Source organism: Rhinoraja longicauda, chromosome 1 (assembly GCF_053455715.1).
Source record: "Rhinoraja longicauda isolate Sanriku21f chromosome 1, sRhiLon1.1, whole genome shotgun sequence".
Lineage (NCBI taxonomy): Eukaryota > Metazoa > Chordata > Chondrichthyes > Rajiformes > Arhynchobatidae > Rhinoraja > Rhinoraja longicauda.
This window is the reverse complement of record NC_135953.1, coordinates 45,385,444-45,404,568: the sequence shown is the minus strand read 5'-3', so window position 1 is coordinate 45,404,568 and position 19,125 is coordinate 45,385,444. Positions and strand designations below refer to the sequence as shown.

At 42.0% G+C, this 19,125-nt stretch overlaps 1 protein-coding gene across 1 annotated transcript in view; it reads right to left on the bottom strand.

The window, feature by feature from the left end:
* Positions 1-17,014, bottom strand: part of parp8 (poly (ADP-ribose) polymerase family, member 8) — a 377,738-nt gene extending 360,724 nt beyond the window's left edge. The window contains exons 1-2 of the mRNA XM_078396674.1: positions 16,260-17,014; positions 15,702-15,756 (exon numbers count right to left, since the gene is read on the bottom strand). Of these exons, the coding sequence (XP_078252800.1) occupies positions 15,702-15,756; positions 16,260-16,350 (146 nt within the window). The 5' untranslated portion in view covers positions 16,351-17,014. The remainder of the gene's footprint in view (positions 1-15,701; positions 15,757-16,259) is intronic.
* Positions 17,015-19,125: the final 2,111 nt, after the last annotated feature.

Here is a 19,125-nt window from a genome sequence, read left to right as displayed (position 1 = left end):
TTCCAATTGGCTCATCCTCATTCCAGTCACTCCTATGCCATCCAAGATGCTGTCTCCATACTTGTGCCACTTGCCACATTCAGCAATATCCCTCCAAACTTATTCTATCCATGTACCTGCTCAAATATCTTTTAAATATTCTTATAGAACTTGCCTCAACCACATCAGGCATCTCATTCCATAACCCCACCACCCTCTGTGTGAAAATGTTGCCCCTCAGAATCATATTAAATCTTTCCCCTCTCACCTAAACCCATGTCCTCTATCTCTTGATTCCCCTACTGCAGGTTGAAGACTGTACATTCACCCTATCTATTCCCGTCATGATGTTATAAGATCACCCCTCTGCCTCCTGCGCACCAAAAAGGAAAGTCCATGCCTGCCCGACATCTCCTGACGATTTTGTCAATCACCCAGTTAACCTTTCACAACTTTTGCTGGTGTACTGCCTAGAATCGTCCATATCATTCTAGCTCGGGTCCAACCAATTATTTAGAAAATAATGATATTTCAGTCTATATCCCCCTCGACCTCTATTTATTTATAATGTCCTTTTAAGTCCACATTATCAACTTAAAATCTGTGCTTTGGCCATCAAGAATGTTGAGGTGATGCAAGGAACTGCAGATGATGGAATCTTGAGTAGAACACAAAGTGCCAGAGTAACTCAGCAGTTCAGGCATCAATTGTGGAGGGAAAAGATAGGCGATGCCTTGGGTCAGGACCCTTTTTTAGACTAATCGTAATGTGAGGAGAAACCTGGAAAAGAGATGGGGCAGGACACAGTCTGGCCAGTGAGAGGTGGAAGCCAGTGAGATTAAAATTTAAAACAATTAGCACATGGGTGAACAAAAGTTAGAGAGATGAAATGGAGACAAAAAGGTGTCAAGGAGTGAAATATGAAGCCAGAGGGAGGAATATAGGTTGAAGGGGATTGGGGGAGGGGTTGGAGACTGTTTGTAGGAAGATGGTGGGACAATTGGGTGTGGATTGGGATGAGGGCACAGGAAAGAAAAGGGGTGGGTAAAGGATGGGTGTTGCCCAGAATTGGACTTTGTCCAAAAAAGTGATCATTTGCACTTTTCATAATCATCCTATTTATGGTTTAACGATTATCTCTTTTGGTGTTCCCAATATGCAATGCTTCACTCTATTCCTCAAATTAAATTCATCTGTCATACTTCTGTCTTTTTTTCAACATCCAATCTGCATCACATTGAAGTCAACTGTGACTATCTACAAAACTGAGAAGCTGAACCGAGTCAGATTTTGTGTCATCTGCAATTTTATAATCGTGCTTCCTCTGCCTATCTTCAGGTAATTTAATAAAATCGATAAATCTTGCACCAAAACAGACTCCCAAATTACCCCAATTCGAATCATCTTCAGGTTGAAGAACATTGAGAAACACTATTGGCTTCTGCTTCCTGACAGGAGGCTTGTTCAGTTTCAAGGCCTTCCATGTGTTTCCCAGCCAGACCTTAAAGGCAACTGTTACTGCAGGCGGGCCGTGCGAAAAAGAAGCGCCGCCGGCAGGGTGAGCTGCTGAAGCCGGATACCGTCGGGAAGGCTGTCGGGGAGCGGTGGAGATGCGGGTGATCGAGGCCCCTACCTGCGGATCATCGTCGGCCGTCGGAGGGACTTCCAGCGCGTCGAGGGCCAGCTGACGGGCCATCAAGAGTTCATCGGCGCGCCTCCCCACCGCCTGCATGTTGGTGAACGGGTCGTGGAGGAGCTGCTGGCGGAGATCAGACGGCAGCTGCATCAGGTAGACGTGTTTGAATAGAAAGTCGGGCTTGTGCTCGCCCAGCAGCACCAACATGTCGGCCAGTAGTACCGACGGGCGGCGGTCACCCAGGCCCGGCATCCGGAGGATCCGGGCTGCCCGCTTGGCCTCGCAGAGGCCGAACTGCTGAAGGAGAAGGGTCTTGAGGGCCCCGTACTTATCGGTCGCCGGGGGGGCGCGGAGGAAGGGTCGGACCAGGCGCGCGGTGGCCGAGTCGAGGGCGCCGACTACATGAAAATACTTGGTGTCGTCGGCAGTTACGCCCCGCAGGGCGAACTGCGCCTCGGCCTGGTCAAACCAGAAGTCGGGGTCGTCGGTCCACAAGGGAGGCAGCCTCACCGCCACGGCGTGGAGAGCGGCGCGGTCGGCAGGGTCCAGAGGCGGCTGACTGGCAGAGTCGGGTAGTGGAGCGTTCAGGTCCATCGCGACTTGCGAAGGAAAGTCGGGGTCACCAGTGTAGTGGGCGCGGTCGCCACAGAAATCAGGCCAGACGCCAGGTAAGTAGTAACAATACTTTATTCTGCAACGAACACTCACACCGCGCTAAAACTCGTGAGTCGAAACACCCAAAGCCCTTTATAGCCCCAGACCACCTGACCCAAGGGAAATGACCCAGGAAGTGACCTAATCCCCCCCCCCGTCCACTCGAGGACAGAAGACTGAGGCGTTGACCAGGGCGACGAAGAGCATGAAGGCCAGGAGCAGGCAGGGTCGGCAACGGGAAATCAGTCCGAGAGAGAATGCTGGAGATTCTTGCATCAGGGCTAAGAACAATCTGGCAAAGAGTGTGTGTGCAGGAAGGGTTTATATACTGGCTTGATTGGTGATCTGGAGCAGGTGAGTGAACAGGTGAGGGGAGTTGGCTTAATGTGGTGGGCGTGGCTGGCAGGTGAGTTAACAGGACAGACTGTGACAACTGAGGCTAGGAAACGCATCACGAATAGTAGGATCATAAGGAGGATTGAGGAATATAGATATATTGGTGTTCAAGGTCAAAGATGCTGGCAGTGCCAGTCAGTAATGGGGTTAATTCGGCATATGGGATACTGGCCTTCATTAGTTAAGACACAGGCTATAAGGGAAGGGAGGTTTAATTTAGGGATACAGCGTGGAAATTGGTCTTTCGACCCACCAAGTCCACGCTGACCAGTGATCACCCATACACTAGTTCTATCCTACACACCAAGTTGGAATAAGTTTACAGAAACCAATTAACCTACAAACCTGCATATCTTTGGAATGTGGCAGGAAACCAGAGCACCTGGAGAAAACCCACACAGTTACAGGGAGAATGTACAAACTCCGCACAGATAGCACCCATAATCAAGATCGAACCCGGGGCTCCACCCACTGCACCACACTTATACTCCAACTTAATCAAAAATTGGTTAGATCTCAGCTCATGCAGTTCTGGTCACTTTACTGTGGGAAAACTGTCATTGCTGGAGAGGATGCAGAGGAGATTCACCAGGATGTTGCCAGGGATAAAGCGTTTTGGTTATGAAGAGACAAAATGGCTAGATCTGTTTTCTCTGCAGTGGAGGTGACAGAGGTACATAAAATTATGAAGGATATAGATAGGTTAAGCTGGAAGAACTTTTCTCCAAATCAGAAGTGGATAAAACTAGAGGACATAGCTTTGGGGCAAGGGACAAGTGATGTAAACGGGATCCGAGGGCAACCTTTCTCATGGGAACAAGCTGCCTGATAGTCAAGTCAAGTCAAGTCAATTTTATTTGTATAGCACATTTAAAAACAACCCCACGTTGACCAAAGTGCTGTACATCTGATTAGGTACTAAGGAAAAAAAAGAAACATACAGTAGCACGCAAACAGTTCACAGCGCCTCCTCAATGAGCCTCAAACGCTAGGGAGTAGAAATAGGTTTTGAGCCTGGACTTAAAGGAGTCGATGGAGGGGGCAGTTCTGATGGGGAGAGGGATGCTGTTCCACAGTCTAGGAGCTGCAACCGCAAAAGCGCGGTCACCCCTGAGCTTAAGCCTAGACCGCGGGATAGTGAGTAGCCCCAAGTCGGCCGACCTGAGGGACCTGGAGTTAGAGAGGGGGGTTAGAAGATTTTTGATGTAGGGGGGGGAATGTCCATTTAGGGCTTTATACGTGAATCGTCGAATTGGAGGAAAGGTTTGATTTTAGCTATGGTTCGAAGTTGGAAGAAGCTGGCTTTTACCACAGCGTTGACTTGCTTATCAAATTTTAATGCAGAGTCAAATATCATGCCGAGGTTTTTGACATGCGGTTTGACTAGGCAGGATAGGCTTCCAAGACTGCCTGTTATCAATTTGATGGAGTCGGGGGGGGGCCGAATAGGATGACCTCAGACTTGCTCTCATTTAATTGGAGGAAGTTCTGTGCCATCCAACATTTTATGTCCTCAAGGCAGTGTAAGAGGCTGTTTAAATTTGACTGGTTGTTGGGTTTCAGGGGGAGGTAAAGCTGAGTGTCATCGGCATAGCAGTGGAAAGAAATGCCGTGCCTTTGAATGATTTGGCCAAGGGGGAGCATGTATAGAGAGAAGAGAATGGGGCCTAGGATGGAGCCTTGTGGAACTCCGCAGGAGAGGCTAGCTGGAGCAGAGGAATAACTACCTATGTTGATGGCGAAACTCCTATCTTTGAGGTACGAAGCGAACCAGCTCAGGGCAGTGCCATCAATGCCAACCGCGTACCGGAGACGGTCAGTAAGGATGGTGTGGTCCACTGTATCGAACGCTGCGCTGAGGTCGAGAAGGAGCAGGATTGCACAGTCGCCGGTGTCGATGGCGAGAAGCAGGTCGTTGTGTACCTTCAACAAGGCAGACTCTGTGCTGTGGTGGGCTCTGAAACCTGACTGGAAACTTTCCAGGATGGTGTATTGGTGCAGGTAGGGCACTAATTGGTTTAGAATTGCCTTTTCAAGGACTTTTGACAGGAATGGCAGTTTGGAAATGGGTCTGTAGTTGCTAGGCAAGGTGGGGTCTAGGTTAGGTTTTTTCAGTAGTGGCTGGACCACCGCGTGCTTGAAACTGGTTGGAACAGTGCCAGTGGCCAGAGAACTGTTGATAATAGAGAGGATGCTGGGACCGGCTATTGCAATGACATCCTTCAGAAGGGCAGTGGGGGCAGGATCAAGGGGGCAGGTTGCAGGTTTCATAGCGGAGACAAGCTTTGCAAGGGAGGATAGAGTAACGGGTTGGAAGCAGTCCAATTTAGATGAACAGACTAGTGAGACAGCTAGGTCACGGGTGGGAGGGGAAATGTTCATTCTAGAGTGGTGGGGGCAGCGGCTGACAGCATTTGAGGGTCCTGACTAGCTCTTAAATTACCTAGTCAGGGAAGCTTATGGGCTAAGTGCTGATAGACGGGATTAATATGGATGCATGCCTACAGGTTGGCCTATGGTTGGATGAACAGCCTGTTTCTATACTCTATTAGCTTATGTTACGGTATAGAGAGAGGACATTTAGCCAACCTTCCATATTAGATTAAAATACTAATTCAAATAATTCCTTTTACCCTACTATTTCTCTATAGCCTTGCAAATTATTCTTGAAGTGCTTATCCAAACCCCTTTTCATTCTGTTTCCACCACTCCTGCAGGATGCAAGTTCATGATAATGATCAATCTTTACATTAAAACATTTTCCTTACATGTACCTTTTTTTTTAAATCAATAATTTTAAAAGTATTCCTAACCCTTCAACCATGCATAAAGCATACAGCTTCCATTTGGCCCAAATCAGCAACAATTTATTTCCTCCGTATAGATGATGCTCGACCCATTGAGTTACTCTAACATTCTTTAAGGCTTCCATCTATCTACTCTGTCTAAACAAGCCATGATCATGTGCACCTGTTAACTCATCTTTTTTTGCCACCAGGAAATTTACTCCAACTTCTCCATTTGGAATATACAGCTGAAATCTGCCAAGCCTGGAATCATACACGAAAATCTTTGCTTCAGTTAGTTGACCAGAAATACATGTTCGCCTTCATTTGTGGCCTAATTAGAGTTTTTTTTATAAAACAAGTTCAGGTAACTCACTTTCACTAGCCCAGGCTTTCTTCCTTAAACACAACCAAAGATACTAGAGGGACAAGATGGATCACTCCATTGAAATCGCCTATACTGAAGTGTAGTACGCAAAGGAGCATAACGTCTGCCATTTTAGCAGGCAAAACCCGCCGTTCGCCATGCCTCTCGCAGTGTAATCAGTGTTTTGGGGGAACAGTATGTGTGATGATACCATTACAATGCAGAATATATCTCATCTATCAATTCACAGATTTTTGTTATTTTTATTTTTAAATGTTTCTGCAAGTTTCTGCTTACTAAAATGGCGCCATGACGTACTACGGTTTTTAGGGTCGAGTGGTCTATCTTGTTCCTCTAGTATCTTTGAACACAACAATTAAAATTTCATTCCATCTAGTCATTGCCTGTCGGAAACATCGGAAACATTCAGCAACCTACAATCAGGGACTGTTTCTCAAATTTGAATGTGACTTTTGTAGGGACAATGCATTCAAAGAAACAAAATGTGGAGCAGGTTTCACGGGCAGGGTTTAAACACCCAAAAACCTGAAATGCAATACGATAACCATGACTAGTTTATGCTGTAAATAAAAATCTAGTCATAATTTTAAGATGTCTTTAGATTAAGTGCAGAAAGCTCACATAAAGTTCAGTGTTGTGTAGGCCACACCATGTTATTCATGATTTGATGGAAAATGGCATGGCATGATCTAAATAAACAAAGTCTTAAACATTTAGCCAGCTTTATTTTTATTCTTCAGTTCATGGATGGATACATGTCTATTATTGGAAATCCTATCTTCAATATTACATTTCTTAAAATTACTGAAAAGGCCAAATGCCAAAAGGATTAAAAAAAGTAAAGGGGGTCAATTAGAATAGAAGAAAACAAAATTGATGTATAGTATTACAAAGAACAAAAGAATAAAGAAGAATGCATTTACAAGTCTGGTTGACTGGAGAAAGAAAAAATAGTCTGGTTTATAGGGCACTCCACAAGACGATCAATAAGGTGTCCCAGAAGACCCTTAAAAGAAAATTCAAGCATGTAATGTAACTGTATCTGTTGACGATTAATTGATGTACAAGAGTAAACAAGAGTTAGGAAATTTTATGTTGCTGGAATAACGTAGTGAACGCCAAAGACTATTACTGGGTCCAGAAACAAAGACAAGTTATCAAAATAATTGTCATGAAACATTTCTTCACGATGTATTCTGTACAAATTGTGAGGGTTCTATTATAGAAAGTGCATTAAAGCTATGGAGCAAACACAAATGTTGGCCAAACTGGGCCAGCCAAGCAGCATCTGGGGAAAGAGACCAGTTATTGTCTCAGGTTGAAGGTCCTTCTTTGGTACGGTGAAAGAGAAACCATGGAGAATATGTATTGCAGAGACAGTTGGATGATTTCCAGAGAGTTTGGAGAGCAAGGGGAGAAAAGCTCTAATTATGAAGAGAGACCAAGATAACTCAGCTGTATCAAATGGAGATGAGGAGATTTAATAGAATTTGCTCATAAGAAATAATTTATAAATAATTTTGAAAGAGTAAAATCAAAAAGATGGGGGAGACAGTGCAGACCTAGTAGAAATTTTGTCATATAGATTGTTCTCAGAACATTTTATTGCAGACTTAATTTTTTTTTAATGAACTACTCTCCAAAGACATACTGGTTTGTAGGTTAATGAGCTTGGTATAAATTTAAAATTGTCCCTAGTGTGTGTAGGACAGCGTTAGTGTGTGGGAATCACTGGTCAGCGCGGACTCGGTGGTCCGAAGGGCTAATTTCTGCGTTGTATCCCTAAACTAAACTAACACAATACTTCAATTTGTACTTTTATTTGTATTGTACTCGTTTGGCTTGATTGTATTATCTAATCCAATGGAATAGTATGTACAAAAGCTTTTCAGTGTACCATGGTACACATAAGAATAAACCTAAATTAAACTAAAAGTATTCACTGAAAACTAAGATGTGTGGCTTCCCCAAAAGACAGGAAAATGAAGGCTACTCTCAAACAAGCAAAGAACTTGTCATTATTCAACTTTAACACAAGAATTGCTGCAAGATTATTATTTTGTCCTTTGAAAACGATTACTATAAAAAGGTAGCTTGATTTCTCATACTTTGGAAAGTTATTTCTACTATTCATATGCAGAAAGTATATCAATAATTAACAAATTTTCCACGAGCTTTGGATAATCAGCTTTGGAAAGACGTGCATTTTATAACACCTTAATGTGTTTTTTCAACAATTAAGTGCATTGTCGTACTGCGAGGAAAAATTTAACCAATATTTACACGGTGAGTGCCACAAAAAGCACTGGTGTTTTAAAAGTAGAGATTTAGAGAAAGTAATTTTTCCATGACAATTCTCCTACTCTTCTTTGCAATAGCATCAGGAACATACATGAAATTGGTCCTCTGGATCTTTGAGTCTGCTTCACCGATCATTAAGATGGTGGTTGATCTTCCATCTTGATACCGTTTGCAGCAATATCCAAATTACTCTTGATTCTCAACTGCACAAATGTAATGATCTACTTTGAATGAACAAAATTACCGAGTCTCCACAGTGTTCTGTGTGGACAATTCCAAAGGCTTACCACTCTTGAGTATAAAAATGTATCCTCATTTTGGAATTGACATGAAATGGCCGACCACTAACTTTTGAAATTGTGCTGGTTCTTCCTCAGCAGTTCTGCCAAGAAAAATATCCTCTCAGCATTTATCCTGTCAAGATCTTCAGGATTTTGAATTTTCTGTGAGATCCTTTTATTCTTCAAATCACTAGACACTCCAGTCCGTCTAATCAATCTCTTCTCATTTGGAAAATCTGCCATCCCTGAAACCATTCAGGTGCATTTTCACTGCACTATTTATTTGACAAGTATATATTTTCCTTCGAAAAAAAGACCAGAACTTCATTCAATTCACCAATATGTGCATGCATGTTTGCTAATCCATGTATACATGTCCTCGTAACCATTTGCTCTATCTGCACATTTGCCTTCAGTGGCTAATGTAAAAGTGAGGATGCATTGCGTTCAGTTCTGGGCACCATGTTATAGGAAAAATGTTGTCAAGCTGAAAAGGGTACAGAAAAGATTTACGAGGATGGTACCAGGACTCGAGGGACTGAGCTATAGGGAGAGGTTGAGTTGGCTGGGATTCTATTCCTTGGAGCACAGGAGGATGAGGGGTTATCTAATAGAGGTGGATAAAATCATGAGAGGAATAGATCAAGTAGATGCACATAGGTGAATCGAGGACTAGAGGGTATAGGTTCAAGGTGAAGGGGAAACAATTTAATAGGAATCTGAGGAGTAACTTTTTCAATACAATGGGTGGTGAGCGTATGGAACAAGCTGCCAGAGGAGGTAGTTGAGGCTGGGACAATCCCAACATTTAAGAATTAGTTAGACAGGTACATGAACAGAAAAGGTTTGGAGGGGTATGGATCAAATGTGGGCTGGTGGGACTAGTGTAGCTGGGACATGTTGAACACTATGGGTAAGTTGGACCAAAGGGCCCATTTCCACGCTGTATCACTTTATGACTATCTATGACTAAGTATACCCATGTTCCTAACATCATCAACAATACCCAATCTGACCATTTAATAAATACTCTGCTTTTCTGTTATGTGTCCTGAACTGAGTAATTTTTCTTCTTCCACACTGTCCTGGCTGGTATCACCTACTTTTTTTGTTTGCCCATTTCTTCTTGAAGCCCCTTTTACATTTTCCTCCATGTCCCATCTAGTTTAATATAGTCATCAAATGCGAAATTGCAACATTATTCTCCTCTCAGCCAAACCATCAACATAGTTTGTGAATTGCCCCAGCAATTCATCCCTGCACAACTCCCCTAGTCAAAGCCTATCAACTCGAGATAGATTAATGCCCACACTTTGCTTTCTGTCTGATAATCAATTCTCAATCCATGTAATAGATTACCCCCAATTTCACAAGCTCTGACCTTGTTGACCAACCAGCAGAGCAGACTTTACCAAATGCCTTCTGAAAATTCAAATGCACGATATCTGTTGATGTCCCCTCATTTATTCTAGCATTCTCAAAAAAGGTCAGACTTGTCAAACATTTTTTTTGGTCATAAGTCCATATTGGTTCCATGAAATAGTTTTTTACCCCCACCAAGGTGTTTTGTTATTACAATTTCCATTGTAGCTTCTGGCAATTTTCCTACCATTAACAGTAGGCTAACATATCACTAGGTTCCTGTTTTTCCCTCTCCCTCCTTAAATATTGGGGCTGCATTTACTCCCATCCAACCCGAAAGAAACAAGACAAAAATGTACAATACTTTGTAAGTTAAATCACAGGAGTAGCTACCATCTGCCAAGCCTCTTTCAAACTCTGTGATGTGGGATCTTTAGTTCTCCCACTGACAGTACAAATGTAACACTTATTCACCAGTCAACTGAACTGCCAGTCCAAACTTTGGCGTTCAGGTCTCTGGATGGGAACTAGAATCCACAACCTAGTGACTCAGAGGTGGGATAGCTTCTAACCTGATAACCACCAAATACATTTGATCCATAAAGTGAGCCAGGTTTTATTAGCAATATCTGTGTGGAACAACATATACAAAGGATTCCAATCCAATTAAAATTGAAAACAAGCTAACAGAAGTCATCAGCTTATTCTCAACAGCAGCACAAACCAAATTCATTCAGATCAAGGGATTACACCAAATTGAAGACTTCAAAGGCTAGAGGTCAAACATGGCCAAAGAATTTTGTCACTAGATAACATCAGGGGAACTACAGCTTATTTTGACTTCGCCCATCCAAAATACAAACACTTCTGATTTCCCAGCATTGCTTAAGGTAATTCCCTAAATTATTCCAAAGCTGTGACCTCACCCTCTCTTTGTGGTAATGGTTCAAGTACTGCTCCTTTTCTGTGGAAATCCAAAGTTAAATAGCATAAATATACTTAAAGGGTAGTTAAATAAGTAAAGGAAGGAGAATAAATGAAAGAATATGATAGTGGAGAGTGGGTGGGGATTGATGAAGTAACGCGGATCCCCAGTTTCATGCAAGAGCCAACAAGGGCCTGTTGCACCAAATTACATTTTACTACAAAGTCATTTTAATCTAATGTATTTTTAGTCCCATGTCCTATAATTTTCTCCTCATAACAAACCTTTAAAAAAAAAATCTATTACTTACAGGTTAAAGCATTCTCATTTCCATTAACTAAATCAAAAACCCATGTAAAAGCCAACTCGGTATTTTTTTTGCCTTTCACAAAAAGAAAATGGAGGGTTTTTTGTGTGTAAATTTAGTCTGCATCAATTTGTCAGCACTGGACCAAGCGATATTATTTCAAATTCTCACACTACGTATTTATCAACCAAATCAGATGCAGATAAAAATGATTTTAAAACTTCCTTCTTTTGCAGTTCTGATAAACAGTCTTCACCAGGAAACTTTATTTCCATCTTTTTCCACACATGCAACCTGCCCTGTACAACATTTACAGCAATTTCTGTTTCCACTACATAATAGATTTCTCCCTACACTCTGCACAAGAATACCTTAAATCCATTATTTCCTTCCTAAGTGTTTTCTGCATTCTTAAGTTACAACTCTGATTCATCCGACAAGCTACAAATATATTTATGCTTTGGATCCAAATCTATAGGATGCAAAATCACTCTTCGAACAAATAAATTAGTACGTACAAAGAAAATGCCCAATGTTTGCTTTTTCCACTCTGCTCTTTAAATAGACTTATTTTCTCTATGTAAATTGTCTTTGCTCTGTAGTTGGCTGGTTTGAACTGAATTATATGCCCATTTTTGCCGCCAATTCCTTGGCTGACACCGAACACACTATGAAAATACATATTGTATAAATATAATTTTAACTTTCTATTCATGGTTTTACACCAAATCCTTTAAAATATTGAACTTGCTCCCTATAGCCATTGGGATTATTCATTATTTAGCCAAACACATGCATTTCCAGAGCAGGTCCACACTATTTCACACAAGCAGCTTAAGGTAATCTTTAAGGAACAAAAACATTTTATAGCACTTCAGGCTGTTTGTGAGCTTTACAGCAAAAATACAATATTGTAATTTAGTTCAGTAATGTCGCATGGAAACAGGCCTTTCAGCCTACTAAGATCACGCCTTCATGCTAATCATGCTAATGATCACCCTTCATGCTAATTCTGTTATCTCACTTTCATACCCGACACACGAGGGATAATTTACAGAAGCCAATTAACCTACAAACCTGCACGTCTTTAGGGCATGGGAAGAAACCGGAGCACCCAGAGAAAATCCACCCAATCACAGGGAGAATGTGCAAACTCCACACAGACGGCACTGAAGGTCAGGATCTAACCCGGGTCTTCGACGCTGTGAAGCAGCAGCTCTATCTCTGCACCACTGTGCCTCCCTATCCACAAACAGCAGGGAGATTCATGATTGGTTATTAGATTTAACAATGCAATTGGCAAAAAAGAATAATTAAATGGGCACAGAAAGGATAATTTTGCACATCTTTGAAATAGAACCATATAAGCATTTACATCTACCCAGAGCACAGAGGGGGGCTTACATCTTCAACTTTGGCATTACAACACTCCCTCAGAATTGTTATGACATATCATTCCCCAAAGAGGAACATATTTAGGACCTGCTACAGGAAGAAGTGAGGGTGCTGCAAAGGAGGAAAAGCTGGCACTAATTTCGGTTATAATGAACTCTATGCTGTACAGTGAACTGGGTAAGTGATCTTCAGCACAATACATTGCATTAAATATGCAGCACAAAAGCAAGTAATTCAGCTCTACAGGTCTGTCTGTGCTGGTCTCAATTATCAACGCAAGTCTCTTCCCATTCTATTGGACAAATTTACTCCTTCAGGTTATCTTTCTATATTTTATTCTATTGTGTACTCACTAATTTCTTTTTTAAAGTATTTAAACTATATTCCTCAGCCAATTTTGGTGGTAGCGAGCTCCGCATTACAATCACTGTGAAACAAAATTATTCTCCCTTATTTCCTGTTGGGTTATGAGCAACAATTTGACCCATTGGTTTTGGATTCTATCACAAGCATCCTTTTATTAAATTATAGACCACACTGTGCACAGTACTCTAATCATCACCTTGCAAATGTCCTATGTAAATGTAACATAACTTCATTACTTTTGAATTCTATATCCTTTGCCCCCAGAAATAAATCCCAGGGCGATGTCAGCCTTTCTTTAATTGCTTCTGTGACCTGTGATACTGCTTTTATCAATTCAGTTATAATTAAAATTTTAATCAGTTGCCAGTCTGGAATGTGAATAGTTTCTATTTAGTTATTGAAATTATCTTTTTAAATAAACATTCAATGGACAATATATACCCGTTTAGGTCGAAATTAGTTAATCCGAATAGCATTTTATTTTACAAAGGAGTTTTGTGTTCACTGGGTTACTCGGCTGTACAAAGCTGCAACATTTTCATTCTCTCTACATGACAAAGACAATGGACCTATTAAAGCCATGCAGGTAACACCACAATGGGCAGCAAAGTTAAGTTCTCATAATTTTATATCTTCAACCCGTCTTTACCTACCAGGAGCAGAACACCATGCCTACAACTAGCGTTTAAAATTACAACTATCACTCGGCAACTTAAAAATAGCCAATGTGAGAAACCAAGTCCAGTCAGCTTAACGTAAACTGTGAGAAAAATGCTGAAGATAAAAGGCTTCTGCCTGCAGATTTTCAGAAACAAAAGCTGATCAAAGTCAATACGGATTTGTGCATGGACATTAAGGTCAATTTGATTTGATCTACTCCAATAGCTGGAGAAAAGTTTGGTGTGTTTCCCACCCTACATGTACTTCCAGAAGGCATTTCAAAACATTATACACAAAAGAAAATTCATAAAGATATTAGTTAGGAGGCAAGAAATTAGGTTTGTATATAATTCTCTAATTGGAATGTTTCCTTTTATCCCAAGAAAACTGTTAAAGGAAAAGTGAATATACTTCTTTTGTATATCTATTGAGCAACTTCAAGAAAGACGGCACAACTTTGATCCCACTAGAGATGTCGAAGCAAAGAACTGCAGATGCTGGTTAATACACAAAAGAACACAAAGTACAGGAGTAAATCAGCTACACAGGCAGGAAGGATCTCGACCCAAAACGACACCCATTCCTTCTCTCCAGAGATGCTGCCTGTCCCGCTGAGTTACTCCAGCTTTTTGTGTCGAGCATCTCTGGAGAACGTGGATAGATGATGTTTCACATCTAGACCCTTCTTGGAAGAAATATACTTATTTTTTGATGTAAATATATTTGAATGATATATTGGCTGAAAATGTAAAGTGTGGTGAAGTTTATCCTATTTTAAATTTGCGAAATAGTGATCCAAGGCCTTGAAAATAAAGGAATTTGATAGAGGAGAAGCAGGGAAACTATTTCCACTGGTGAGGGAATCCCAAATTGAATTAGATTATTTGGAAGCAACATTGAGAAGCAATGTTTGGTGGAAAGAGGAGTGTGCTCTGGAAACTCCCTCCTAAAAATGTTTTGGAGGAATTGAAACTCTAAAGACTGAGCTCAATGGGTATTTTTGCTTGATAGTCACCCCCGACGGATGGGGAAGAGAAAAGGGTAAATGGAACCGCGACATCGATCAGCCATTGTCTGACCGAAAGGCACAATGCATTGGAAGAGTTGGCATCATATTCATTAAAATAAGCCTTTATAGCTTATTTACCTTCAGGAAGATACAAGCAAATACGAGGATTCAGCGCTTTTTGCTTCATTCTTGTTTCGTTTGATTGCGCACTCTTTGACGCTACTGGCACATTGTCTAAAGCCAATTTCAGTGTTAAAACGTGGGTGTTTCAAAATCTATTTGCGCTTTGACCTCAGCTGGTTTCCTCTCTGCGGTTGCACAACTTGAAGTCGAAAACCAATCGCAAATAATCCCTTCAAAAACAACAACGCAGCTTCTTATCCTACATTAAACCGAAACGAAATCCCGACCCTAAGCAAATTCTCTCCCAACTTTTGGTTTCTGCGTCCATCACGAGAACGGAGATTTTGCTCGATCATCACATTGGGCTTCCGGGCACATAATAACAACAACTATAGAGGTAAATGACGAGCTCCAACATAGGGCATGCAGTGTGGGTTAAAACTGCAAGACTTGCAAGCCCTGGTCTTCCAGTTCTCAAAATTCTACAGCAATTCTGTATCGTTTTGATGCAATGTTGAAAAGTTGTACAGAGGAACCAGGTACAAATATCACAACATAGGTTTTCACTGGTTTCAAAAATTGTCTTGTTGGCCCAGGCATTTGTATCGATTTGTCATTAAAATGAATGGCGGGCTCCCCTCTGCATCTGGACTCGCATGCTGCGGTGTTTGATTATCACATGTACCGAACAATGAAATTCTTACTTGCACAGCATAACAGGCCTATAAATCCTACTCAAAGATAGCATCATAAACGCAAATCAATAAATGAATAGCCCCAATACTAGAACATTGATACAATATTAACATTATGTTTATAATGTCATATCTGGTATTTTTTTTATTACATTTTGCATAATAGATGCACATACACTTCCTTCTGTATTTATTATTTTTTTGTATTTAAAAGCAAGGCTGACTCTGCAAATCAGAACACTCCTTGTACTGTCATGAAGATTTATTGACCAAAACCATCCACCTTTCATTGTTCTTCAACTTAACTGAACTGAAAGAAATAGCCTGGGGATGCGGAAGCTACTGTGCAAGTTTGGGGAACTACTTTAATAGCACCGCACACAAAAACGGATGTTAAGTAGGGAAAGTGGCTGTAAAATAAAAAAGTTCTACCCCTACCTCTTCGAGCCTCTTGTGTATGTATAGGTGAACGTGGAATCGGAATATCTGAAATCTAAGAGCAGAACAAAATCAGCGTCAACAGGAAATGAACAAACGAACCAGAGGATTGTATACTGTTAGGCGAAATCGGCCCAATGTGGATTAATGAGATAATCCAGTTTCAGTGAAACAATCACATTGCAGTTCCGAGTCTACGAAGGGAGCACTTCGTGGAGCGGGCCATTTACAGTAGAGTACGTTTTTCTGCAACAAGTGTTTCCATAGCGACAACAAAATTTTCGATGCAAATGGACAGATCAATGGAAATTAACAGGGGAAAAAAACCAGCTACAGCCGCGCTCACATATCTAGTCACGACTGTCTCAAACCCATCCCAAATGCTGAAAATTAATACAATAAATACACAACAGAAGAATTGACTTCACATTTCCCAGGTGTTATATCAATGCACCCATTGTAAATCCAAATGACAGCTCCTGTGGACATTTTAACACTAACATAACGCAGCAAAATATAATTTAGAATGCATTTATTTTTATTTGTAACAATTCTTACCGGAAAACACGCAGTCCTTGTCCGCCTTGCACCTCTGGAGTACGCTGTCTATGTCTGTCTGTATCCGCTCCTGCCTTGAACACATCCCCATGAAGTGTAAACAGAGAGAGAAATGTTTGGCTTCCCTTTTGTCGTCCCCGCTTTTCCAGTAAAAAAGCAAACCTGCGAACCGAGCCGCTTGCCAGCCCAAGGTCAGAGTCCCCAGTGTGGTGCGACTGGGAGACGGTGCGGGGTTGCTGTGGCCGGGAGATGGGTGGGTGGATGGCTGGATGGATGGGTCTGCTGCTTCTATCCCAGGGACGATGCCGCAGCTGCTTTATCTCAGCTGGTCCGAGATGACAATAGCAATCCAGCTGCTCTTCCGACTGGGGATGTGCTGTGTGCTACGGGGCGCCGCAGCCTCCACACACACATACATACATACATACACACACATGCACACACCCTGCTCCACAAGGCTTCGCGATTTCGAAAGCTACCAGAAAAAAACGTCAGCCCGCTGCTGCTTCCTTTTTTTTTTTCAATCCGATTTCTTCATCAATTACTCCTTCTGCCTTTTATTCTGTTCTTCCTTCGAGGACGGCAACATCCGACCCGTGGGCAGTCAGTCTGTCTGTCTGTGTGTGTGTGTCGGTCCAGGCGAGCGTGCAAGCCGCACGGTATTCTTACCCAGTGTTAGACTGAACGCAGGAATTCAAAAGATGCCACACATCAGTTCATGGGGTGAAATGTGACAGCGTCACTCTTACCAAGATATCTAATGCCCAGCGCGGATCTGACAGAACTCGGGACCAATAAATAACAGTTGCGGGGGTTGTGTGTGTGTGTGTGTGTGTGGGAGAGCGAGAGGGTGGGGTATCGGCGAGGAGGGGGTTTGCGTGGAGGGGAGTGAAAGTGAAAGTGGGTGGTCTGATTCAATTAACGCGTCGTATTAATTGCACTATTTCTTTTCTAATGTCTATTCTGAAAGCAATCATTAAAACCCCCCAACGTAGCCACACACAAATCGTGTAGCAAGGTGGCAGAATGCATCTTACTTCATCGATAGCATTCTGAAAACACTATGTGATCCATTTAACAGCCTTTAAATTTTAGCGTAATGGGATTTTGTTTTAACCCTCTATCGTTACCTTGAGGGAATTTTACCGGCAACCCAAATCTAGAAATGCCTATTCTGTGCAAGGATGTGAATTAAAAGGCAGTCGATAATAGACTTATCAGAGATGCCATACAATAAATAGCTGGGAAGGGACCTGTTAGGGCTGGGAACAGGAGCAGCGCCAGCGGGCTGCCTGCCTGCCTTGTTCTTCGCTGGTGGATCGCTTGAAGCTCCGAATAAACGATTCACTTCAGGTGCACAAAAGCATTCATTCAAAATCACATCCTGCTTCTGGAGTCACGTGGAACGGGTTCCCTTTCCAGGGAATTGCCATTGTGAAATTGAATGCGCGACCTGCAGTTTAATTCTCATTATGTTCACCCTCCTCCATTCGTTCAGGGTTTTCATTTTTGTTGTTGTTGCGTGAACTGAATTGAATGGAGTGTTGAAAACATTACAGGATTCAATTTTACGGTCAGGTCTGATCAGATCTTTTACAGCTGCATCATTGGGGTTCAAAGTAAGCTTCCGGGAATGGAGTCAACCCCCAGCCACTCTCACGTTCTCCCCCACTCCCCACTCCCCACGTTCCCCTCCCGATGGTCACTGTTGTTTCACCTATTCTTTTTTTGGGGGGGGGGTAGCTGTGTAATTGTATAAGAGACAGTATTCTGCATTATCCGATTGTTGTCTTCAAATTGGTCTCCTTTTATTCTGGGTAATATACAAACTGTTTCTTATTGGAATTTAGTTATCAACAGAACTCTGCTTTCCTGTTTTGAATTTCAAGTTACTGTTGACAATTAATCAACCTTGCCTCGTTTTTAATACAGTGATGGCAGATAGTTAATAACAGAAAGATTAGTGGTTCTCAATAATTCAAAGCAGTGACAGGATCGGTCAAAGTAGGTATGGATTAATGAAGGGGGAAATCAAGCTTGACTAATCATCTGGAATTTTTTGAGGATGGAACTAGTAGAATGGATAAGGGAAAAGCCAGTGGATGTGGTGTATCTGAACTTTCAAAGAGCCTTTGACAAGGTCCCACACAAGAGATTATTGTGCACAATTAGAGCACATGGTATTAGGGGTAGGGTATTGACATGGATAGAGAACTGGTTGGCAGACAGGAAGCAAAGAATAGGAAATAACGGGTCCTTTTCAGAATGGCAGGCCTTGTCTAGTGGAGTGCCGCAAGGCACGGTGCTGGGACCCCAGTTGTTTACAATATTTATTACCGATTTAGATGAGGGAATGAAATGTGACATCTCCAAGTTTGCGGATGATACAAAGCTGGGTGGCAGTATGAGCTGCGGTGAGGATGCTCTGAGGCTGCAGGGTGACTTGGATAGGTTGGGTGAGTGGGCAGGTGCATGGCAGATGCAGTATAATGTGGATAAATGTGAGGTTAAACACTTTGGTGGCAAGAACAGGAAGGCAGATTATTATCAGAATGGTGTCAGATTAGGAAAGGGGAAGATGCAACGAGACCTGGATGTGCTTGTGCATCAGTCACTGAAAGTAAGCATGCAGGTACAGCAGGCAGTGAAGAAAGCTAATGACATGTTGGCCTTCATGGCAAGAGGATTTGAGTTTAGGAGCAAGGAGATCCTACTGCAGTTGTACAGGGTCCTGGTGAGACCGCAACTGGAGTATTGTGTGCAATTTTGGTCTCATAATTTGAGGAAGGACATTATTACTATTGAGAGAGTGAAGCTTAGTTAATTAACCAGGTTAATTCCCGGGATTGTGGGACTGACATGATGA